General features: G+C 37.2%; 5 protein-coding genes across 5 annotated transcripts; 3 read left to right on the top strand and 2 right to left on the bottom strand.

The window, feature by feature from the left end:
• Positions 1 to 232: 232 nt before the first annotated feature.
• On the top strand, positions 233 to 8,076 carry CHR18 (chromatin remodeling factor18). The gene is made up of 24 exons (XM_023684183.2): positions 233 to 663; positions 827 to 890; positions 1,341 to 1,432; positions 1,523 to 1,578; positions 1,661 to 1,736; positions 1,849 to 1,915; positions 2,101 to 2,167; positions 2,284 to 2,350; positions 2,783 to 2,866; positions 2,945 to 2,986; positions 3,161 to 3,316; positions 3,640 to 3,717; positions 4,282 to 4,350; positions 4,442 to 4,507; positions 4,595 to 4,723; positions 4,812 to 4,868; positions 5,888 to 5,977; positions 6,175 to 6,240; positions 6,367 to 6,435; positions 6,510 to 6,614; positions 6,696 to 6,821; positions 6,901 to 6,959; positions 7,030 to 7,066; positions 7,797 to 8,076. Exons 1-24 carry the CDS (start codon positions 388 to 390, stop codon positions 7,956 to 7,958), a joined length of 2,160 nt encoding a protein of 719 aa, XP_023539951.1. The 5' UTR covers positions 233 to 387; the 3' UTR covers positions 7,959 to 8,076.
• Positions 8,077 to 8,384: 308 nt separating this feature from the next.
• LOC111800477 (diacylglycerol O-acyltransferase 3-like) lies at positions 8,385 to 10,111 on the bottom strand. The gene is made up of 2 exons (XM_023684190.2): positions 9,646 to 10,111; positions 8,385 to 9,305 (listed from the first exon to the last, which is right to left on the bottom strand). The coding sequence occupies exons 1-2, from the start codon at positions 10,036 to 10,038 to the stop codon at positions 8,670 to 8,672; spliced, it is 1,029 nt and encodes a 342-aa protein (XP_023539958.1). The 5' UTR covers positions 10,039 to 10,111; the 3' UTR covers positions 8,385 to 8,669.
• Positions 10,112 to 11,177: 1,066 nt separating this feature from the next.
• Positions 11,178 to 15,688, bottom strand: LOC111801096 (hydroxyproline-rich glycoprotein family protein). Its single transcript, XM_023685077.2, has 7 exons — positions 14,703 to 15,688; positions 14,273 to 14,605; positions 14,068 to 14,199; positions 12,119 to 12,300; positions 11,919 to 12,030; positions 11,685 to 11,828; positions 11,178 to 11,586 (listed from the first exon to the last, which is right to left on the bottom strand). Exons 1-7 carry the CDS (start codon positions 15,195 to 15,197, stop codon positions 11,461 to 11,463), a joined length of 1,524 nt encoding a protein of 507 aa, XP_023540845.2. The 5' UTR covers positions 15,198 to 15,688; the 3' UTR covers positions 11,178 to 11,460.
• A 1,596-nt stretch (positions 15,689 to 17,284) lies between these two features.
• Positions 17,285 to 18,241, top strand: LOC111800981 (uncharacterized). The gene is made up of 2 exons (XM_023684923.2): positions 17,285 to 17,660; positions 17,951 to 18,241. The coding sequence occupies exons 1-2, from the start codon at positions 17,357 to 17,359 to the stop codon at positions 18,121 to 18,123; spliced, it is 477 nt and encodes a 158-aa protein (XP_023540691.2). The 5' UTR covers positions 17,285 to 17,356; the 3' UTR covers positions 18,124 to 18,241.
• A 630-nt stretch (positions 18,242 to 18,871) lies between these two features.
• On the top strand, positions 18,872 to 21,861 carry LOC111801159 (CBL-interacting serine/threonine-protein kinase 1). Its single transcript, XM_023685155.2, has 12 exons — positions 18,872 to 19,112; positions 19,202 to 19,264; positions 19,344 to 19,415; positions 19,507 to 19,614; positions 19,708 to 19,788; positions 19,891 to 20,070; positions 20,215 to 20,448; positions 20,566 to 20,670; positions 20,949 to 21,065; positions 21,237 to 21,299; positions 21,368 to 21,442; positions 21,536 to 21,861. Exons 1-12 carry the CDS (start codon positions 18,963 to 18,965, stop codon positions 21,623 to 21,625), a joined length of 1,338 nt encoding a protein of 445 aa, XP_023540923.2. The 5' UTR covers positions 18,872 to 18,962; the 3' UTR covers positions 21,626 to 21,861.
• Positions 21,862 to 22,392: the final 531 nt, after the last annotated feature.

Raw genomic sequence — 22,392 nt, 5'->3', positions numbered from 1 at the left:
AAAATTTTTACTCTATTTAAGTTGGTATCGTGTTCGGTATATATTTTGTGCTAGATTTAAACCATGTCTCAATAAATCATATCGGTATACTGCTTAAAATAATATTTTATATTTAATTGTTCGAAAATAAGTTTATGATTTAAAATTTTAAAAATAATAATAATAATAATTCACAAATAATTGAAAAAATTAAAAAATATATATAAATTTTGAATATATGGAAATATAAGGAATTGAAAAAATCCCATAAAATAACGAACGGGGAAGATCATTCGGACACCGTCCCGCCCCGAAGTGCACTTCAAAATTGGCGCGTGGAGAGATTCCATTTCATCGGAGACTCTAGCAGCAATTGGAGAAAGGGTTTGGCGCCTTTCTCCAAGAAAAATGGAATTTGGAGATGAAGATGATGACTGGAACTTGACACTTGAAGAACTCGATTCCCTCGAGAGAGATGCTGTTCAGAAGATCGCTCAACTTCATTCCGCTGCTGCTTCTGCTTCTTCTTCTTCAGTAAACGTCTCTATTCCTTGCTCTGCTTATAATCAATACTCTCATCAGTTCGTTCAATCAAATGAGGCCAAAATCTGCAACCTAAAACCTCAAAACCCTGCATTTCAATCTCCCCAACTCAATCCTGCACGGGGTTCTCATTCGCGCGGGGTTTGTCGTTGGTTCATGCTTTGATTATGGTTTTTGTAGTGTTTTATTGTACCTTTAGGACCCTGTTTCTGAGATTGTAGCGCTATGTCCGCGTCCATGGTGTTCTTTGGTGTTATATGTTTTTACCATGCTTCCAAATCTTTGATCATTTGTTAATATTCAGGTGGAAACCCTTCCTCCCTTGGCCGGAGTATTACCTTCATCCGCTACGTCAAAAGAGCACATTGGTAAGCTTTTACTTTTTCAGCTTCGTAATTCTATCTCTTTACAATTTGAACAAAGCTTATAACTTTTTGAATGCGGATTCTTCTAACGATTAGAGTTCAATAATGGAATTGTTTAGGAAATGATCATATCCCAGCTGAATTTGAATTGTTTGTACTTAGTCTATCGACCCAATTTGATACATTTGTTTGGTCTTTGAATGCATATCCTTTTCTAATTATCCATTATCCTTGCTTGGAACTTGCAAGATTGGCACCGTCTAATCTATGGGAGCTCTTTTCGATAGCCCTGAGTTGTTTTTTTTACTTATATGAAACGAAAGCTTGTTTCTTATGAAAAGAAAATACAATTTCAATCTCATGTATCAAAATTTTCCCTTATATTGCTCCAACATAATAATGAGCGGCTAAAAGTTATTTATTATCTGCATATCTTTTGGCTGTTTGTGTAAGGAGATGAAGGTGCAAAGGAACTACCTAAGCTTTCTGTCAAATTTTTTCTTCACAGCAGCGGGAACATTGCTGCAAAATTTTCATACGATCAGGTGCATTTTCTAGCTGCCTGCAAAGATTTTGTTCTAGCTACTGCTGATCAAATCCTCCTTTACGTCTATATTATCATGCATTTTTTATAGGTACTGGTAGAAGCTTTTCGAAAAATCCCTAAAGCCACTTGGAACGCAAAAGAAAGGTTTCCTCCACTCACTTCTCGCTCTCATCATGGTTGTATTTGTCTGTTACCATTTGTACCTCTTAAACTTTCGTACCTGCAGATTATGGATGTTTCCAATATCTAGTATGTCAGCGGCAGAAAATGTTTTACGCGACGTAGTTGGTTCTAAAGTTGAGGTTGTAACCTTTGCCTCATTACCTCTACAATCGATTGATATAAAATAATATTTATGAGGACAGTCTGTTGTGGCATAAGATATCCTAATAATGTAGTTTAGTTTTTTCACAGGTAGAGAAGTTAGATAGCTTGGTGCATCGTGCTATCATAGCAGCTTCTCTGCTTCCTGATCTACGAGGTAGATATTGAATGTGGTTAGAAACTCGATGTTAGTAACATTTATATTAAATGTCCTAACTCAGGCATTGGTTTGACTCCTAGTTACCCCTTCTTTCTGTAAATTATTTTCCTATTCAGGGGTTGTTTGCATATTAATATATGTATATACTAAATGTTTTGATGTTTTCTATGATTTTGCACAAGACAAATATAACAGGTTACCTGCGGATATCGAATCAAAGCTTTTACCCTTTCAGCGGGAAGGTGTTGGGTATGAAGTATTGGAGAGTTCTGTCAGTTGCCACTGTGTTTTATCATAATAAGTTAAAAGTTCTAAATTTGATATGTATGAGTTTCTTTTTTATCTTTGTCAATTGCTATTTTCAGGTTTATCTTACAGCATGGAGGTCGTGCTCTTTTGGCAGATGAAATGGGGCTAGGGAAGACTTTGCAGGCAAATGACTCTTTAACTGAGCTTTGTAATCGTTATGTTGTATTTGAACAACAATTTTTTAGATAATAAATAAAACACACCTGCTTCGTATTTCGGAGATGTAAATTCTCATTTTGGGACTTTCAGTTTAGATATTGCAATGCCGAAAGTAGTTGACTAGATTACGGGTCTCCTAAATTCTGATGAATACACCATTTGCTTGAGTTCTAAGGGTACTGTTTACTGTGTGATAAGGCATCATATGAGCCCATGATGCAATTTCCATGGGTACAGGCGTTCTTCTTCTTGATTTATGTTTTTCTACGTCAAAGATAATCAAATAGTCCATGGGGTCCATGTGGATTCTGCTAAATAATACATCTTCTCAACTTTGATTTTTATCTCTTAAATGTTGCGTTATCTCAAAATCCTTAGTTTTCTCACTCTCTGCAGGCTATTGCTGTGGCTGCATGTATTCGCGAATCATGGCCCGTTCTTATACTCGCACCATCTTCCTTACGCTTGCACTGGGCTGCTGTAAATATTTTGTCAACTTCACCTCCTTTTTAAAGAGAATTTTTGCTAACTTGCTACTTCTCTTTTGCTTTCTTCCAGATGATTCAGCAATGGCTCAAAATTCCTTCATCAGATATTCATGTATTAACCACATCCTTGTCTCTGTAATTGCTTTTATTTATTTATTTATTATTTAATCGATTATTGGATTGAGATTTTATATCTTGTACACGATTTCTGGTGTCTTGATAGGGTTTAAAAAGGATGTTTGAGTTGCAGCTTTAGATGTTTATACTTTATTAAGTTCTGAATCAGGTTGTTTTGTCCCAAAATTGCGGGTCAAATAAGAGTGGATTTACTATCCTCTCCTCAAGCACAAAAAGCACCATTCATCTTGATGGCCTTTTCAACATCATCTCCTATGATGCGGTCCAGAAGTTACAGAATATTCTAATGGCCTCGGAGTTTAAGGTGCCTCTGTACATTTTTATGTAACGCCTAGATTTTGTCTAGTTATTTCATTTCATGCAGCAAGAAAATCATCTCTCATCTTTCTTTTCTTTTTTTTTTTTTTTTTTTTTTTTTTTCTTTTTTTCTGAAAAGTTCTTGTGGACTTCTGTCCTTTTATTTTCTATGTTTTACCTTTTTGAGATCCGTTAGAATGTTGTCATGTATTTCAGACAAGATCCTTGGTTTGTTAGTTGTAGTATTACGAGCTCAGTAATATTTCTACGGGTTTCTTTATTCTCTACCCTGAATGTTAATGCTCATACACTGGCCTAGTTATTTGTCAGGTTGTTATTGCAGATGAGTCACACTACATGAAAAATGCTCAAGCAAAGAGGACGGTCGCTTGTTTGCCCATTATACAGGTTATCTTGTCTTCTTAATGAAGTCCACTCCTGCAGGGATTTTTTTGGCAAGTCTTTTTTTGGGGTTTAACAAGAGTATAAATGGATTGTTTTCAACCTATTTCGTAACCCAGGGTAGTTCTGTTGAGTAGAATGAATGTGTCTATCGTGCATGATGCAAGTGTATTTGACTGAGTTGACTGAAAATATGTTTCTAATTAGACGAATCCTATCAGTTTTAAATGGATACATTTTTTGGCAAAGTGGATGGTGTGAGATCCTAATCAGTTGGGGAGGAAAACAAAACATTCTTTATAAGGGTGTGGAAACCTTTCTCTAGCAGACACGTTTTAGAAACCTTGAGGGGAAGCCTGAAAGGGAAAGCCCAAAGAAGACAATATTTACTAGCGGTGGGCTTGAGCCGTGACAGATGCATTATGGAAATTGAATGTGTCTTTGCCTAAAATGCATGCATTTTGGAAATTGCATGTGCCACTAGAATGTGCGCTGTAATGCACATGGACTTTACGCACAGGTATTCCTTTTCCTTTATAACCCTTACACATGTTAAAATCTTATTTTCAGAAAGCTCAGTATGCTATTTTGCTTAGTGGAACTCCAGCATTGTCTCGACCTATTGAACTCCTCAAGCAGGTTGAGTTTACTTGTTCTTTCTGGCTTAATACCATGTACATGTCTAAGTATTTGGTTTTTATGTCAGTTGAATTTTCTTTGAACTTTGCAGTTGGAAGCATTATATCCAAATGTGTATAAAAGTGTTCATGAGTATGGCAACAGATATTGCAAGGGTGTAAGGAACAATGGCTTCTATAATCAAAAGCTTGTTACTTATAGCTGTGGTCTTGTTTGAATCACTTAGAAACATCATCATTTTCAGGGAACTTTTGGATTATATCAAGGTGCAAGTAACCATGAAGAATTACACAATCTGATGAAAGCAACCTTGATGATCCGTAGGCTTAAAAAGGAAGTTCTTTCTGAGCTCCCTCTGAAGCGTAGGCAACAGGTACATGTTCCAATTCATTTTGTTGTAAAGATTTTTTCCCTTTTTTCTTTTCTTACTGGTCCTCTGACAATTTGCTTCATGTTTGCAGGTGTTCCTTGATTTGGCTGAGAAGGACATAAGGGGAATTAAAGCTTTATTTTGTGAGGTAATTTAAGAACATCCAGAATATTTAGCTTATCCTTGGGCATTTGTATGGCAACCCTTTCATTCTATAGGAAACTTAAATTTTATTCATTAATATAAAAAAAAAAATCTAGAGAAATAAGAGGATAAAGAATACTCTGATCTACAAGCTAAAATTGAAAAAGTAGCCTATCTAGAATCAGGAAATGCCAAGATTTAGGTTCTACTTCTCTGAGTTTTTTAGGTTAACTTATAAAAACTACCCTTGAACTTTGCCTTTTGTTTAAAAAGTATCCATATTCTTTCAAGTTGCAATATTATCCTCGAACTGTTATGCACATTTCAAAACTACTCTTAGAGTAGAGAAATCGTTTGAATGTTAGATGAAAAATCTACATGTTTGTATGCCGTTCTTTCCGACTTAATCCAGACAAGCATTCTAGTTACGACTATATTTTCCCTATGTCATTTTTTTGTCCAACATTCTAAAGAATTTGTACTCTGAAGGTAGTTTTATATGTTTATGAAAGGTTAAAGGTTGTAAACAAGGATATTTTTTTTATAATTTAGCCTAAGCTTTTGTTTCTGAGTACAGAAAGCCTATTTGGATGATTTTCTAGAAGTTTTTTTTTTTTTTTTTTTTTGATTTATTTTCACATAGCCTTTAACTTGAGTAGATCTTTCAAACATCATTATAAATAGTAAAAAGCATGGATAATCAAACGGTAGGATCGAGTGCACAGTAATCAGCAAACAATATGAAGATTCCGACACAGAAAATACACTCAAGTATCAGATTAAGATACAACTGATGCAATTACTACCCCGAACTCGATCAACATATTCAATCCTGTCTTGAAAAACTACTACTTTTCATTTTCGGCCAAATAGCCTTTTGTGAAGCGGAAATCACACATTTCTGAATTATCATTTTTCCTTTATGCTCAGCCCCAACTTTGGGCTGTTACTTATTTCTAATAGCCTTCATTTAGGAAGTTTAAAAACAATGCCTTTCTACTAATATAATGTGTTTGTCTACAGTTGGAGGTTATTAAAGGAAAAATTAAGGCCTGCAGATCAGAAGAGGAGGTAGAATCACTGAAGTTTCAACAAAAGAATCTTATTAATAAGGTAACTGTCAATGCTGCTCATTTTATTGCATATTAAGTGTTCATGTGATAACTAGCATCCCTGAATTTGATTTTTAGCTATAAATTCGGTGCATCGAGGTCTTATAGAGATGTTTTTCTTATTAAACAACCTCGAAAATTTGCCCAATATCTTCCTCCTTTCTTATTTTAAAGTGTCCAACTTTATATTGAAACCAGATATACACTGATTCTGCTGAAGCCAAGATTCCAGCAGTTCTTAATTATTTAGAGACTGTGGTTGAGGTATTTTTCCAAACATCCATGTGTACTACCAGCTTGCTTAATATCTCGACTTTTGTTATGTGGACGTCTGTCAGTGTACATTCAAGTGGATATATTATGTTAAAGTACACTTAATAATTCTCACAGGGAGGTTGCAAGTTTCTGGTCTTTGCTCATCATCAGCCCATGATTGTTGCTATACACCAGTTCTTTCAAGTAAGCCATTGTTGCTATACACCAGTTTCTGGCTTGAGATCAGTCTTTTTCTTATTTAAACTGCTGATTTCCAGAAAAAGAAAGTGAACTGCATTCGAATTGACGGCGGTACTCCGTCAGCAACACGGCAAGCTCTGGTTGCAGACTTTCAGCAGAAAGATTCTATCAGGGCAGCAGTGGTACCATTTTCTTTTGCCCAAACTTTTCAAAAGTTTCTCAATGGAAGCTAAAATGGTGACCAAAATTTAAAACTTCTGCAGTTATCTATCAGAGCTGCAGGTGTTGGGTTAACGTTAACCGCTGCCAGCACGGTTATCTTTGCCGAGCTTTCTTGGACCCCGGGTGATCTGATTCAAGCTGAAGATCGCGCTCATAGAATTGGACAAGTATGAACATGCTATATGTTCTATAAGTTTCAAGTACAATGATAATAGGAATCTTCATTGGGTGATCTTGTTCTTGTAGGTGTCTTCTGTTAACATACATTATCTACTGGCGAACGACACAGTCGATGATATCATATGGTAAGTTCCCGTTGAGCGTTGGCTAAACGATATCTGTGAGTAAAGTAATCCATTTATTTGCTTCTTGCAGGGATGTTGTTCAGAGCAAGTTAGAAAATTTAGGACAGGTAACTCTCAATCCAGAAAATTTCCAACTGAGATTTAAATTCTATTTTAGTCGTTAGCTTTCGCCGTATTATATTTTGGTCGATAAACTTTTAAGTTTCAGATATGAGTCCTTGAACTTTGCATAAATTATAAAACTAGACCAGACTTAATCCTGTTTCAAAGTTGGTGCCTCCAATCCAGAATCTCTTCCAAACAAGTTTTGGATACTCTTGTTTAGTACTTAAACTTTATTTAAACCGTCCAAGCCCACCGCAAGTAGATATTGTCCTCTTTAGATTTTTCCTTTTAGACTTCACCTCAAGGTTTTTAACACGCATCTGCTAGAGAGAGGTTTCCAAACCCTTATAAGGAATATTTCGTTCTCCTCCCCAACCAATGTGAGATCTCACATCACCGTTAAGTTGGACCCTTTGACGAGAACTTTAATCTTCTTGCAAGCCTTACACTTAACCCAACTACACGTGACTTCAAACGTTTGTCTATAGAGGTACTGTAGACAAGCAAAGATTATCTTTGGTAGGTTTCTATTATGCCTTGGAATCTTTGGTAGGTTTCTATTATGCCTTGGAATCTTTGGTAGGTTTCTATTATGCCAAGTTCCAAGGACTAAAATGACATATTTGAAAGTTTCGAGACCAAAATAGCATTCTTTTTGTAGCTCGGATTCTAAACTTATTTGTATTTGTTAGCTTGGATTTGTAGTTTTATGTTTGAACTGGTGAATTGTAGATGCTGGATGGGGAAGAGAACACATTGGAAGTGGCAGTGAAGCAGCAGCCAACTTCAAGCAGCAGTCCAAATTCAAAGCAAAAGACATTAGACTCTTTCATTAAGCGCTGCAACAATGTAAGTGCTGATACTCAATCCAAGTTGAAACTTCCCAGGCATTAAATCATACAATCATTTTCCTGCACCTAAAAAAAGGAATATCTTTTTCTTGATCTTATAGTTAACTCCTTTGTATTAAAGCTAAAATTCACCTCTTAATTATGAATACTTAGAATTTTAATTTTTGGTACCTATATTTACATGTAACACCCGTTCATCAACAGCAATCACTAATCACAGGAGTTACTAGTGACACAGATAATTTGGTTTGAAAAACCAACCATCAAACATAACATTTTCATATATATGATAAGTAAAATATCTATATCGGTTATTTTGAGTTTGAGTTGTAAAAAGTACATGATTTTACAGTATAAAACCATGTACTTTTTACCACTTAAAATAACTAGTATAAGTTTTTAACAAAGCACATGTTCATAAAACAGGCTCGAAAAAGGTTCTCAAAGTCTGTTTTATACTCATTGTAAATAACATAATTCACACGTTACGTTTTATTTATCATATAAGAAAATGTTCTGTTTGATGGTTTTACAAAGCAAATTATCTATATTAGTAGTAACTCTTGTGATTCAAGCGGTCGATGAACGGACGTTACAACAAATTTGTCAGAAACTAAAAGAGGCTAAAATGATCCTCCATCTACCTGAACTTCACAGTCCTAGCAGCTGGATTGGCTCCAAAATTTCCCTAACCCATAAGGACGATGGTAAACTTTTTACGAACTACACTAAATTAACTTCTCCCAAGAAGGCATCAAATTGAAGGTGCAAACCTAGGTTGTTTATGCTCCCCTTGTCCTCCTAGATGCTCAGCCACAATTCTACCAACATCCTCCACTCCAACTCCAATGCACAGTGGATTTGGAGAGCGAGTTTCCATGTCCAAAGAACTAGAAACTCTCACATTTGGTCCATCTCTGCATCTTCCCATGCATTTACACCCACAAACAACACTATCTGCCCCCATCACCCTCTCGAATTCCTCCATCAATGCCGCTGCCCCTGCTTTCTTGCACTTGTTTCCCATACACACTTCAACCCTCCCTACAGATGCCGACCGAGCAACACCGAAGTTTCCGGTGTTTGAATTGAGCTGATGGGTCTGCAATGGAGGAGCTAATGCTGATCCTTGAATGGCATTTGCCTGCCATTGATCTGAGAATGGCTGCGAAAGTGAGGGTGAATTTGCCTTCCTTGTTCGGTACCTTGTGTTGGTCATATTGCCTTCAATGGCACTGGATTCGGAGGATGAAGATGATGAATCGTGAGCGGTTTGTAATCGAGCTGCTTTCAGCTTGGCCTTTTCTAGCTTCCTTTTTCTCTTCTGTTCCTTCTCCTCTGCTTTTAGCTGTTGAAGCTGTCTTTCCAACACCTCTCTCGTTTCCTCAATCTGATCAACAAAGATGTTATCAACCAATCTATGCAGCCAAAAAAAAAAAAAAAAAAAAAAACCAATAATGGAAACCGAGTTCTAGAGCGATTCTTTGGATGATCAAAGCAAAAACAGAAGAGTCCCATGGCGAATGAATGCAAGTAAATCTTTAAATCAACTCCAATTCAACATGATATGATGAATACCGTTTAATACTAGAAATGAAAGCATCAGGATTCGATGAATAATTATTCAGCCATTACAGATCAACTATCAAGTGGCGCGAGCAAACAGGATTCGAATCATAGGATTTTAGTAACGATAGAGAAAGAGAGAAATTCCGAATCGTTCAACTTACAGAGAAGCGATCCGCCTGAAACTCGCCGACCGAGCTATCATCAAAACGAAACACGAAGCCGAATGCAAAAGCCGCAGATGAATCACCAGACAATCCTTTCAGCAATTTCAATTTCTTCTTCACCGCCTCCTTCTCCTTCTTCAATCTGCCACCATGGCACCTCGTTCCAACATAATACCGCACATGACCGTCATCGCTAAACCTAGGAGAATTTATATTCCGACGAACGTAGAGGCCGAAATCACGAGTTTCAGTACGAACAGAGCCACCGGAAATGGACAGGCTACAGGGCGCCCGCCGGGCATCATGACCGGAGACCTCCATGGAAGATTGAGCAATCTCTCGGCGGATGAGGCCGGGAAGTCGCCGTGAAACGGCACCAGAGACCTCCATGGATGTAGGGAACGTGGCTTCGGAAGAATTGATTGATTGAAAATTGGAAGTAAAAAGAAGCAACGAGTCGTAATTTTTGGAAGGAAAGAGGTCTTGTTGTCAACAAAAAACCGCATTTGGATGACGTGGCGGATTTTGTGTGGAGATTGAGAGACCTCGTGGCAACGCACGTGGACCACGAGCCTTTTTCGTTCTCGCGCGAGCACCGCTTTACCGTCTGCCGTTGGATGATTGTTGCATAGATCGGATGGCTAGTAAATAACCCACGTGGATACACGTAGGATGCTGGCGTGTATTAGCTTTTAAGTTTCTGGCTTTCTTTAAATAAAACATCTTTTAAATTATTTAGATAATTTTTTAATGAAATAAAAATGAGTAACTTTTTTAAAACGGGATTGTAAATGTTATCCTTTTTTTTTTTAGATAAGAATGCTATTTTTATCATTTAGTGAAGATAAAGAAGGAGATTCTTTTTAATAATTGTAGAGCTAAAATAGATATTTTAAATGTAACTGTTCAAGCTCACCACTAGCTGATATTATCCATTTTTACTAGTTACGTATGAATTGTCAGCTACAGTTATAAAACATATCTATTATAGAGGTTTTCCTCTACAACCGATGTGGAATCTCACAATCCACCCTCGTAGAGGTCCAACGTCATCATTGACATACTGCTCGATGTCTGACTCTAATATCATTTGTAAGAGTCCAAATTCACTGCTACAGTTTTAAAACGTGTCTAATAGAGAGAGGTTCTCACACCCTTACAAGAAATGTTTTGTTCTCTCCCAACTGATGTGAGATTCCACAATCCACCCCTTGGGAGCCAACGTTCTCGCTAACGCTGACACACTACCCCATATCTGGTTTTAATACCATTTGTAATAGTCCAACCTTACTGCTAACAGCCAGTTACGTATCGTCATCAGCATCACAATTTTAAAACGCGTCTACTATGAGAGATTTTCACACCCTTATAAAAATGTTTCGTTCCACTCTTCAACCGATGTGGAATCTCACATTAAAAGTCTAATTGAGATCGAGGAATCAACTCAGCCTAAAATGAAGAAGGGTAAAATAAAATAAAATAAAATAAAAGGGATAAAAAAGAATATATAACTTTCACACCAATTCAAATACTAAAATAAGAGTTTGGATATTCAACAATATTCAAATTACAAATATAAATTTCTAAGAAGTAAAAGAAACTAATTTATTTTTTAATAAAAAAAAAAAAAAAAAAAAAACTACTAATATTTGAAAACAACATCTCTTTAAGCCAGCCACTACAAAGCAACCAAATGTCTCCTTAACTAACATAATCTATCTTTACTTACTCAGCTACTCCCACCTCAATTTTGCATAATAAATATACACTCAAATATTTTACACAAGGCACACAAGTATTATTGTTACTTGATTATGATGATGGTATGCCAACTATCCATCCTTGTTGCGAATGGGACCCTCCCACCACTTGTCTTGGGACCCATTGCTTTATTTCCTCAAAAGCACACAGCGTTTCTGAATCGAGCCCACCAGCGAACTGCCCAACCAGAACCCATTTATTTGCATCACAACCTCCATTTTTTTATCTTCTAATGCTATATAATGCTATGAAAGTTTGAGAGTATAGCTTGTTACCTGGTGAGTTCTGTATACGAAGTGAACTCCCTGGAGTAGGAGCGACTCCCGGTTGGATTCTTTGTCCGAACTGCGAATCGAATTCAGCTCTGTTTTCACCCTTTTCATGTACATCTTCGCCAGATTCATAGAAGCTTGCTTTATCTGGAAATGGTTGATGAAATTGTATGTTGCATGAAAATGGATTGGTTAGAGAATTTAGGGATGTGATTTGATGAGCGAAAGAAACCATACCTTACTCGTGATACCGGAGTCTAGCATCCAATTTGTTGGGAGTTTTAGGTCCTGATAAGAATGCATTACGGTATTTCGAAGCCCGATTAAGCGTTGTATACCTCGCTCCGACCTTTCATTATATGAGGAAAGAAGTAAAAATCAAGACCAGATGCGATTTGGATAATGAAAAGGTATCAAAAAGTGTAAGAAGATCTAACTTGTCTAATAAGCTCGCCATCTTCTTCAAGGCTGCCTCACATGGAGAATTAGTGTCATCCTTGTACAAAGAGATCTCATTTTCCAACAGTTTAAGCACCCGGTATTCTATGGCTGCTTCTCGCATGGCATCGGCTTTCTTCTCGGGCCACTTGAAATGTTTCAACACAGCCCGCTCATCGGCCTGCAGACAAAATTTTAACATCCAATAATATAATGGGGGAGGAGCAAGCATATGGTCATCCATCAGCCACACCATTTCAACTCTTTCTCAACATCATTATTTTCACATTTTTCTGAAGTAACTTGTTCATGACCATTATAGTTTCTCTTATATCCATAGTGTCTAAGCTATAGCTTGTGTGTTCACCAGACAACCAACCGTAATATTAAATATTAGACAGATGACCAGATCGTTACGCCTTTCGTGCGGGTCGAAACTTACCCCACAAGGAATTTCGTTCCTTAGGACCGTTATAGTTATGGCTGCCGTTCACCGGGGATCGGTCGTCGGCTCCCCTGTCATCAAGTCACCAACTTCCCTTATGACTTGTACTCATTCCTTCTAAGTTTATCATTTTACATGGCCCTCATTGACCACTAGGATTATCGGAATAAGTATATCCTATTAGCCATTGATAGAACGCCCTTCTCAAAGCGCCATTTATAGACACAACAAGAAAATAGACTACCACAGACTAACTGAAATATAGCATTACTTTTATCATAAAGACCGGCATCAATATATCAGCTCTAGCAAGCGGCAGCTTCAATAGTTAATATCATTCATTTCGGGTTTTTCTTCATTATAAGCTCAAACGACAGTATTTAGAAAGAAACTACTGGAATTATCATTAAGTCTCAGTTTCTGCATAAACATGCTTCCTTCTGTTTTTAGAAATCAGGTCTAGAAGAAATATACGGCATATTCCAAGTGATGAACAACCATTATCAGTGACACATGGTTGAGGAGTGTGGAGATAAGATAACATATGACTAATGTACGTATAGATTTGAGCACAGTGAAATTCCACAAATGACAAATTTTGATAATCATCTGGTGTCTTCCGGTTTCAAGCAAAATAGACAAAACTGTACAGTTGGCCAGTCAACATCAACAAGGACTTCACCTCAAAATTAACAAAGAAAAAGACAAAGCCACGTCATTCTCAATCCAAAAAGGTTCTAGAATTTGGGTGCAGAATAGATTTTTTGGTCCAAAAGAAATAAAAGCCACCTCACATGCCCACGCTTCCTAAGGAGTATAGAGTTCACCCAAGAAAATGCCATTAACTTTCTGGATAGATTAAGCTTTCTTAGTTAATGAAGCAATAGTATGGTTCCCAAGGTGGTGGGTGTTCTTATGCAGGACGGATTCTGCCATTTTCCAATGTTAGAACCTTCAGATTAGAAGCTGAGTGACCTCGAAACCAAAGAGCGGGTTTGGAAATAGGTCCTCCGGGGACAACCCGACTAGTCAAGACTAGGTAATGTACAAAATCAATTATAAAGATTTGGGTCCCCTCATTCTCAATTCCTTTGTCAAAAAAAGGAAAGGAAAAAGTAGACAAAAACTTAAAGAGACGATCCAGTCCATGGCACGTTTAGAAGTCAGAAGGGGGCCATCTTAGCTTAGGACAGTGTTATGGGCTCATCCGTGTAAGAATTAGGAAGTCCTCTTCCAACTCGTCCCGAAAGATAATGCACGTAGCATTTGCCAGACATACATTATAGGAAGGCACTAGCCCAGCTCAAAGCATTATATGTTCAATTATTGATCGGATTGCTGCTGTTCTCCTAGTAAACCAGACCATATTCATGAACAATAACTAGAAAATCTTCTACTTTGTATGACATGATATGGCCCACCACACCCAGAATTCTTTGTCCTAAAACTTGCTCTTTCCATGGATTTACACAGAAAAGGAAAAAGAGACAAGTAAAGATTTACCAATGATGAGAGCTGGAAATCAAGCCAATCGACAAACTTGAGGACATCTTCTATGTCTGTATAAGCTGCAACGAGCACCTTGTCAATGAGGCCATTGATGAACTCTCCTTTGGTTTCAATGTCAGCTTTTATCTGTAAATTGATGATGAACACTATTAGCTATGGCTTAATTTTTCAATCAAAGCAACAAAAATCACCGCCTTACCGCTAAAAGATGCGCAGAACGATTCTGAATTTCCCCAACAATGCTATTGTGGGCATTGATCGCAGCTGGTTTCCCCAACAATGGAGGACCTCTCTTCCCTTCTTTCTTTCTTAAGGAGTGAAAGAGGCGTACGAGGTCTGGAGATTTCTGAGAGGCCACTGGTCGGGGCAAGGATTTCACGGGAAGAGGCGGCGGGGGCGGCGGCGGTGCCCGTGGTAGTGGTGGTGGTGGTGGAGCCGCCTTGGATTCCAAATCCTTAACATTCCGACAGGAATTTGATGGTTGGGCCTGCAACTTTCCATTTTCGAGTTTCTGATTGTACTCTCCAACCGACTGAAAATTGAAAACGATTCTGAAATTCCTTCAAATTTTCAACCGGAAATAGAAAAGTAATTTTCAAGGAAACGACTATGGCGTCTTCCTTCCTCACCTGGTCGTTGTTGCTAGCATTAGCGCACTTCGCTTCAGCGGCGGCTAGGTCACGGACGAGCAAATCGTTCTTCGATTGAAGTTCCAGGTTCAAGCTCTGAGACTTCTGCAACTCCTCCTTCAACGCCACTAATTGAGACTGCAAATCCTTAATCAAATCCTCTGTGAAACAAAGCTTCTTCTGCAATTCACTCTTAACTCCATTACAATCCTCAACATTCGAACAACGCCGCAGCGAATCTTGCTTGAGACCACCACGGTTGACCACTCGAGCCGAAACTCCAACATTCTCACCATCTCTCCCCTTCTTTGGAGCATTCGGCGTCAGAGATCTGCTAACTCTCGAACTTTGCTTCTTCACAACAGACTGCGGCGTCGATTGAACGGCCGATACAGAAACCATCCGCTTCGGCGACTCCATAGCCTTCGAAGAAACCCTTCCGCCGCGAGATGACATCGTAGAGTTCACAGAAGTCGATTTCCCTCTCTGTTCCATCAAAGCTAAGCGGAGGCGCCGTCGTACTGACTCAGATGTAAACCGATCAAGAAAGGCCAATTACCTGGCAGCCGCCGCCATGCACCGGGCAAAAAACCTCAAGAGGGAGAGAGATATAGCAACATACCTGAAAAGAGAACCACAACAAAGCACCAAACAAAACAAACCTCTACGCCAATGGCAGGCAAACAAGCAAGCAAGCAAGAAAGAGAGGATTGATTAACAATGGCGATTAAGAGCAGTAGTCCGCCATTAACTTTACTTAGAATCTAAATTGAACCAACCCACCAATTGAGTATTCGTCTGTAAACTGGATTTGATCATAAGATCAAATGGTTTATCATGGGATTGTTGGACCACTTTCCAGTTCTTGGATGGATCAAACTTCCAAAGATGAAAACGGAAGGTCGCCGCTCAACATCATCTCAACTTTTGCCTTTTTCTCATTTGTGTTCGGTGGGAAGATTTTCCATTTCATAATTAAACATGAAAAGGAATTTCGGCGAATTTCTCCATTTTTATGCTAATTAGCTCTTCAATTTCGTGAAAAGTATTTGTTATAATTGACATTGTTTAATAATTAAGTGACTAAGCTCAAATTTTACATTAATTCATATCTTTTCTTTTAAGCTAAAGTTTTGACATTATAATATTAAATTATGTATTTATAGGTTTAATTACATCTCCTAATTATTTTTTAATAATACCATTTAATGAAATTATTAGACAAAAAAAAATTATTAATAAATACTATATTTTTAATTTTATATCTAATAAATTAAATACATTATTCCCAAATTTAAAACTAAAATTAAAAAAATTAAAATAACATTTAAAATGAGAACGATAAACACTTCTGAGCGAAATTAACGAGAACGATATCATTGAGTAATGAAAAAGCTCAGGGTAATACAACAATGACATTGATGAAATAGACAAGAAACTTACGAACAATTTAAAATTTTATTTTATTAATATTTTTATTCTAATAAATAAGGTTATTAAATTGTTTTTCCCTGCAAATATTCTCTATTTTATCTTTTTATTTTTTATATTTTAATTTAAGTCTGACTCATCCATTGAGACATAATCATTGACGGGAATCAGGGTTGTTGTCCCTATCTCCCATCTTGATGTCAATACCTGTGAGATCCCGCATCGGTTAGAGAAGTGAGCGAAAAATACTTATAAAAGTGTGAAGACCTCTCCCTGGTAGAGACGTTTTAAAATCGTAAGGTTGACGACAATACGTAACGAGTCAAAGTGAACAATGTTTACTAGTAGTGGGTTTTGGGCCGTTACAAATGAGATTGGAGACAGACACTGGGCAATATGCAGATTACGAGATCCCACATCAGTTAGAAAGAGTAACGAAATATTTCTTATAAAGGTGTGGAAACCTTTCATTAACATACGCGTTTTAAAGTCGTGAGGTTAACGACAATGGGATCACTTCTTATGGACTCATTGAGAATGATTCTGATCTAGTTCATGGCCTATTAGAAGTAGAAGGCGCTCTGTTGGGATTGGGATCCTCACGGACAGAAAAAGATTGCAGTCGATTTGATAATGATCAAGTGACATTGCTTATTCGGCCCGAACCCATAAATCCCTTAGATATGATACAAAATGGATATTGTTTTATCGTTGATCAGAGATTTCTCTATGAACAAAACGAATCAGAGTTTGAAGAAGGGAAAGGAGAAGGAGTCCTCGACCCCCAACAGATAAAGGAGGATTTATTCAAATGGACGTATCCATATATGAATTATTATTATTATTATTATTATTTTGTAAAGATCTAACATTCGTACATTATCTAAAGTAATAATAAAAATAAAAACATATATCCACAAGCACATTGGTTTGTCTCTATTGTAAAATATGTATTTCCCAAGAGACACGTGTGTACATCCAACCCACGAAGCAGCATCCACGCCCAACAAAAATCCACCTGTAAGTACCATGTCCTCCACGTGGGCATTCCTACACCCACCCAACAACCTCTGACATCCACGTGGCGTCCCTGTCAACCTCTGCCACGCGGACTCACCGTCCGCCGCTTCCCGGTAGATAAAAAGAAAGCCCTGAATCCCCAATTTCTCTGGTACCTAATTTTCTTCACTGAGCTTAAAACAATTTCACAATTAATCGTTCCAATGGCTTCAATACGAGTTCGCCGGCGCCGGATAATTCTCCCGGCGGTGGCGGTGGCAGTAGTGGTGCTGATTTTTATGGTGAGTTTTTGCCGGAGCGGGAGCGTGGGACACATGCCGTCGACGGAGGAGGAGGGTCGAGATTACCAGGAAATGAAGAGAAAGATGGCGGCGAAAGAAGAAAAGGAAAAAGACCGGTCGTCGGAGACTTGGACGGAATGGGCAAAAAAGAAGATCTCCGGTGGACTTGGACTGAGAAATGAACTCCGGGCAGACGGCGTTAACAAAATCGAGAATGTCGCCTCAGGTTCTGGTTTTTCCGGTGCCCAAAGTTTATTTAATTAATAAAAATACCTCTTAATATATTTTTAAAACTTTTAAATTTAAAAAATTAAAATATATATCTCTTAATATTAATATCATGTTTCCAAATATAAATTTTATAAATATTTTTTTAATGTATTTATTTTTATTCTTTATTATTAAAGAAATTACTATTTTCATTATTAAATTATTTTATGGATGCGGAATCCGAGGTGGAAAATCTCTTATAAACGAATTAAAAGTTGATAAATAGAATTATTGTCTTAACAACAGAGGCGGGACAATATGGGGCTGAGAAGGGCAGAGAAGCGGAGGACATGGCGGCGGAGGAGATGAAGGCGAAGGGGAAGGCGGCGGAGGAGACGACGGAGAAAGGGTTTGTGGCGGGAAAGAAGAAGTCGGAGAGGATAAAAGACGACGTGGTTGGGTCGGAGGATGAGCTGTAATTGAGAAATTTATAATGTAATTTTGTACTTTTTATTTTTAAAATAAATAGTTAAAAATAAAACAAATTTGTTAAATATAAAATTAAAAATTAAGAAAGTTATTAAAAGTTAATGACACGTAAGATAGTATATTAAAGAGATGAAATTTTTTATTTAATTAATTTAATTTTTTTTTTTCAAAAATATATTTTTATAGTATTATTATTTGATTAAAAAAAAGGTTAAAAATAGAACTCTATTTTTTTAAACAAGTAAAGACGTTTTTTTTTATATTACAATAATTTTACTAAAAAAGAAAATTAAAAACAATAAAATTCTATATATTTATCGAATTTTTTTAACAAATATTTACCTATTTTATGTTTCTATTGTTTTATTAAAAAATAAAAGTAAAGAGAAAAATAGAATTCTTAGTTATTATATAGTTTTTTCGCATTCTAAACTGCTTCAAAGCTAAAACGACGTCGTGTAGTTGAGGTCAATTTCGGTAGGTAAAATCTGGAGGCAGAAAAAGAAAAAAACAAAAACGCATCGTTCAGAGAAGATTGGAGAAAATAAATAAAATTAGATTTAAACGTAAAAACTGAAGCGCGTGGAGTTGAAAGTACGTGGTTGACATTGAACGTGTTGTGAACGCGCTACTATCGAGCGTGGGGAAGGGTAGCTTTATAATTGAACGGTTCAATAATCTATGGCGCGAAGCCGAGTAAAAGTCAGAAAGAGAAAAAAAAAAATAATAATTATAAAAATGATTTAAAAGAAGAGAGAGAGAGAGAGAGCCACAAATTTGGCTGATAGAAATTTAGCAGTGACGAAGAAGAAGAAGACGAAGAAGGAGAATGAGAGTTGGGAAGTATGAGTTGGGGAAAACTCTGGGGGAAGGCAATTTCGGCAAGGTAAAGTTGGCCGTTGATCTTCGTTCCGGCCGCCGTTATGCTGTCAAGATCCTTGACAAGACCAAGATTCTTCATCTCAACTTCTCTGATCAGGTTTGGTTTCATTTCCTTTCATCCTTTTATTTTAGTTCTTATTGTTGTTATTCAGCGAATCGAACTGATGCAATCGGAATCGATTGCAGATTAAGCGTGAAATAAGTACTCTCAAGCTTCTTAGACATCCGAATGTTGTTAGACTCTATGAGGTTTGTGTTCGAATTTGTGTGATTCGTGTGGATTCTATGAATGAACGGGAGATTTGAATGTTTTGTGTATATTCTGCAGGTTTTAGCTAGTAAGACGAAGATTTATATGGTTATGGAGTGCGTCACTGGTGGGGAATTGTTTGATAGAATCGTAAGCGTTCAGTCTGATGTTGATTTAATTTAGTTATTAGTTGTATTCTTGATCGATAGAGAGAATCGGAGATTTATGTGTGCGGTTTTAGGAATCAAAAGGTAAGTTGGATGAAGCTGAAGGACGACGGCTCTTCCAGCAGCTTTTTGATGGTCTAAGCTACTGCCATGATAAAGGAGTTTACCACAGAGATCTCAAGGTATTTACATGCTGTTTCTGTCTCCTTGAATCAAATAATCACTCTTCATAGAGTTTTTATTTAATATTCCTTGTCGGTTGATGATTCATGTAGCTGGAAAACGTGCTTGTTGATGATAAGGGAAACATTAAGATTTCTGATTTTGGCCTCAGTGCTTTACCGCAGAATTGCAGGGTAATTTTATACATATCTACTTTAGAGATCATCTTCATGTAGATCTAGGCTACTTAATTAGCAGTTCAAGAACTAGAATTAATGGATAGTTCATGACATTAGGAAGATGGTTTGCTGCACACCACCTGTGGAAGTCCCAACTATGTTGCACCAGAAGTACTTGCTAATAGAGGATACAATGGAGCTGCCTCTGATATATGGTCATGTGGGGTTATCTTGTATGTGATTCTTACAGCTTGTCTTCCTTTTGACGAGACGAATCTGGCTCTACTTTATAAAAAGGTACCTAAAGCTGATTGCGAAAGGGGGAAAAAAAACAAACAAACAAACAAAAGGAAGAATCCAAATATGTCTTCTATTTGTTTAGATCTCTCTGTACCTCTCTCCTTTAGAAAATATATTTATATGCATCAACATTCGATGTAGACTTTGAGGGGGGATTTTCAGCTACCCAAATGGTTATCAGCAGGTGCCAGAAATTTGATAAAGAGAACTCTTGACCCCAATCCCAATACTCGGATTACAATGGCAGGAATTAAAAAGGATGAATGGTTCAAGATTGACTATAATCCTGCTTCTCCTTGTTATGATGATGATGATGATGAGGATGAGGAGATTCCATTCACTGATCAGGACGATGCCATCTCGATGCACGATGAGGTATACACAGAGAGATGAAGAGAATCTATTTTTCTTTCTCCTTGTCTTCTCTCCACCTTTCCCTCTCTGTGTTGTGTTGTCTTAACTGATGGGATTTTGAATGTTACCTTGGTGTAGGCATTTGACGGTGAAAACAGCCCAGAATCTCCCTCTATTATCAACGCGTTTGAGTTAATTGGGATGTCTTCAAGTCTGGACCTGTCCGGCTTCTTTGAGCAAGAGGTGAGAGCTCAAGTGCAGAAGGACTATGCAATCCGTGGCTTGTTTGTTTGTTTATTTAAAACTTCCATTTTATTACTTATCCAAAGCTCTTATTCGATAATCATTTCGTTTTTATCTTGTTTTTGAAAATTATGCTTGTTTTCTTCTAATTTTCGGTAAGCTTTTTACCTTTCTTACAAACATACTTGAATCAAAAACTATACCTGTAAGTACTATTTATAACTTTAGTCCAAAATAGTTATCATAAAACCTTAATGTTGTAAGCTGAACAATCACAGGATGTTTCTGAGAGGAAGACCAGATTTACATCCAACCATTCTGCCAAGGACTTGCTCGAGAGGATCGAGATTATAGCAACGGATATGGGATTCCGGGTCCAAAAGAAAAGTGGAAAGGTTGGTACCCAGTTCTTAGAATTGAAAGAATTTGGTAGATGTCAATATCATTAATCACTGCATGAGAATGGATTGATTTGAGCTCTAAGCCATCGTAGTCAGCCATTTTAAATGACAAAGGCCCCTCTATTTGAAAGTAATGCAGTTTCTCTCTCTTTTATGCATCTTCAGTTGAAAGTAATGCAAGAGATAAGAAATCAAAGAAGCCTAAGCAATCTCTCATTCAAAGCAGAGGTAAACATTTCATTAAGCCTTGCATTTAAATTTTGATTGCTCCCATAACCAAACCTGCTTGGTCTCAGGTCTTTGAGATTAGCCCATTGCTTAACGTAGTGGAACTGAAGAAATCTTTTGGAGATTCCTCAGCTTACAGACAGGTAGGTACACAATTCATAGCAAGTAAGAAAAACTCGAGCTAAAGAATCAGCCTTCTTTACATCCTAACATTCATTTCAATTCAAACCCTGCAGTTGTGTGAAAGGCTATCAAATGATTTGGGCACAAACCCCGAGCTCGAACGGCATAATTCGAGTTCATTCACGTTAAATAGTGCATGTTAGAAGAAAGTGATACCCAGTTATAGGTCTTTGATTAGAATTATTGTTGTGTTTATAGTTTGGGTTGATATCATTTGCCTTTGATTGGTGAATAAGTTGGTTTAAATGTAGATAGCAGATAGAGCCAAATATTACATGGCTGGAAGCGTCCCGTGTGTGTCCCCTTGTATGTAATTCGATATCAAATGTAAAAGAACTGAAGTTCATTTGTATGATAGAAGAACTCCATTGTTGTGGCATTCTGGCAATCAATCGGGAAGGAGAGGAGCCATTATTGACTTCACAAAGATGTTAATGACACGGCCGAGGAAAAACCTTTGTGGATGTGTTACATCGATCTTACATAACATGCTATGAAATTAAAAAATATTGATCGTTACTCAGTTTTTTTTTTTTCCTTCACATTTTGAATGATCCGTTTAGAAATTTATTGTTTTTTTTTTCACGGGTGGTTTCAATTATCTATTTAGGAATACCTTATTTTATATGGGTATTAAAGTTATTATTGAAGTTTATCTTTTTAAATCTTTTAAATTTCGTGTCTAAGTCTAGCGCTGCTATTTTGAAGAAATTAGAGTGTTCAAAGCAAGTTTATGCCCGGTATATATTAGGATGGAAAATTAATAAAAAAAAAGTTTTTTTTATCCTTTCATATGTGAAGGGACTAACAAGACTCAATGCTACCCGTACATGAGGTAATCTATGCAAGAATTGATGGACTACGGTCACTCAAAATACTTTGGGAGGTGCGTGCGGAGAGGTCGGGATGT

Source organism: Cucurbita pepo, chromosome 8 (genome assembly GCF_057944985.1).
Source record: "Cucurbita pepo subsp. pepo isolate OVF chromosome 8, ASM5794498v1, whole genome shotgun sequence".
Lineage (NCBI taxonomy): Eukaryota > Viridiplantae > Streptophyta > Magnoliopsida > Cucurbitales > Cucurbitaceae > Cucurbita > Cucurbita pepo.
This window is presented reverse-complemented; position numbering and strand designations above follow the sequence as displayed.

Bases quoted from the DNA above. Each gene is read 5' to 3' on its own strand.
- LOC111800477 (XM_023684190.2), bottom strand. From the start codon at position 10,038: ATGGAGGTCTCTGGTGCCGTTTCACGGCGACTTCCCGGCCTCATCCGC. The intron at 9,306-9,645 runs GTAAGTTGAACG...TTTGTTGATCAG, and splicing joins TTCAGGCGGATCGCTTCTCT to ATTGAGGAAACGAGAGAGGT.
- LOC111801159 (XM_023685155.2), top strand. From the start codon at position 18,963: ATGAGAGTTGGGAAGTATGAGTTGGGGAAAACTCTGGGGGAAGGCAAT. The intron at 20,071-20,214 runs GTACCTAAAGCT...CATTCGATGTAG, and splicing joins TGGCTCTACTTTATAAAAAG to ACTTTGAGGGGGGATTTTCA. The intron at 21,300-21,367 runs GTAAACATTTCA...GCTTGGTCTCAG, and splicing joins ATCTCTCATTCAAAGCAGAG to GTCTTTGAGATTAGCCCATT.
- LOC111801096 (XM_023685077.2), bottom strand. From the start codon at position 15,197: ATGGAACAGAGAGGGAAATCGACTTCTGTGAACTCTACGATGTCATCT. The intron at 11,829-11,918 runs GTATGGTTTCTT...AACCATTTCCAG, and splicing joins ACTCCGGTATCACGAGTAAG to ATAAAGCAAGCTTCTATGAA. The intron at 11,587-11,684 runs GTAACAAGCTAT...CTGGTTGGGCAG, and splicing joins TCGTATACAGAACTCACCAG to TTCGCTGGTGGGCTCGATTC.
- LOC111800981 (XM_023684923.2), top strand. From the start codon at position 17,357: ATGGCTTCAATACGAGTTCGCCGGCGCCGGATAATTCTCCCGGCGGTG. The intron at 17,661-17,950 runs GTTCTGGTTTTT...TCTTAACAACAG, and splicing joins AATCGAGAATGTCGCCTCAG to AGGCGGGACAATATGGGGCT.
- CHR18 (XM_023684183.2), top strand. From the start codon at position 388: ATGGAATTTGGAGATGAAGATGATGACTGGAACTTGACACTTGAAGAA. The intron at 2,987-3,160 runs GTATTAACCACA...GTTCTGAATCAG, and splicing joins TTCCTTCATCAGATATTCAT to GTTGTTTTGTCCCAAAATTG. The intron at 5,978-6,174 runs GTAACTGTCAAT...TATTGAAACCAG, and splicing joins AAAAGAATCTTATTAATAAG to ATATACACTGATTCTGCTGA.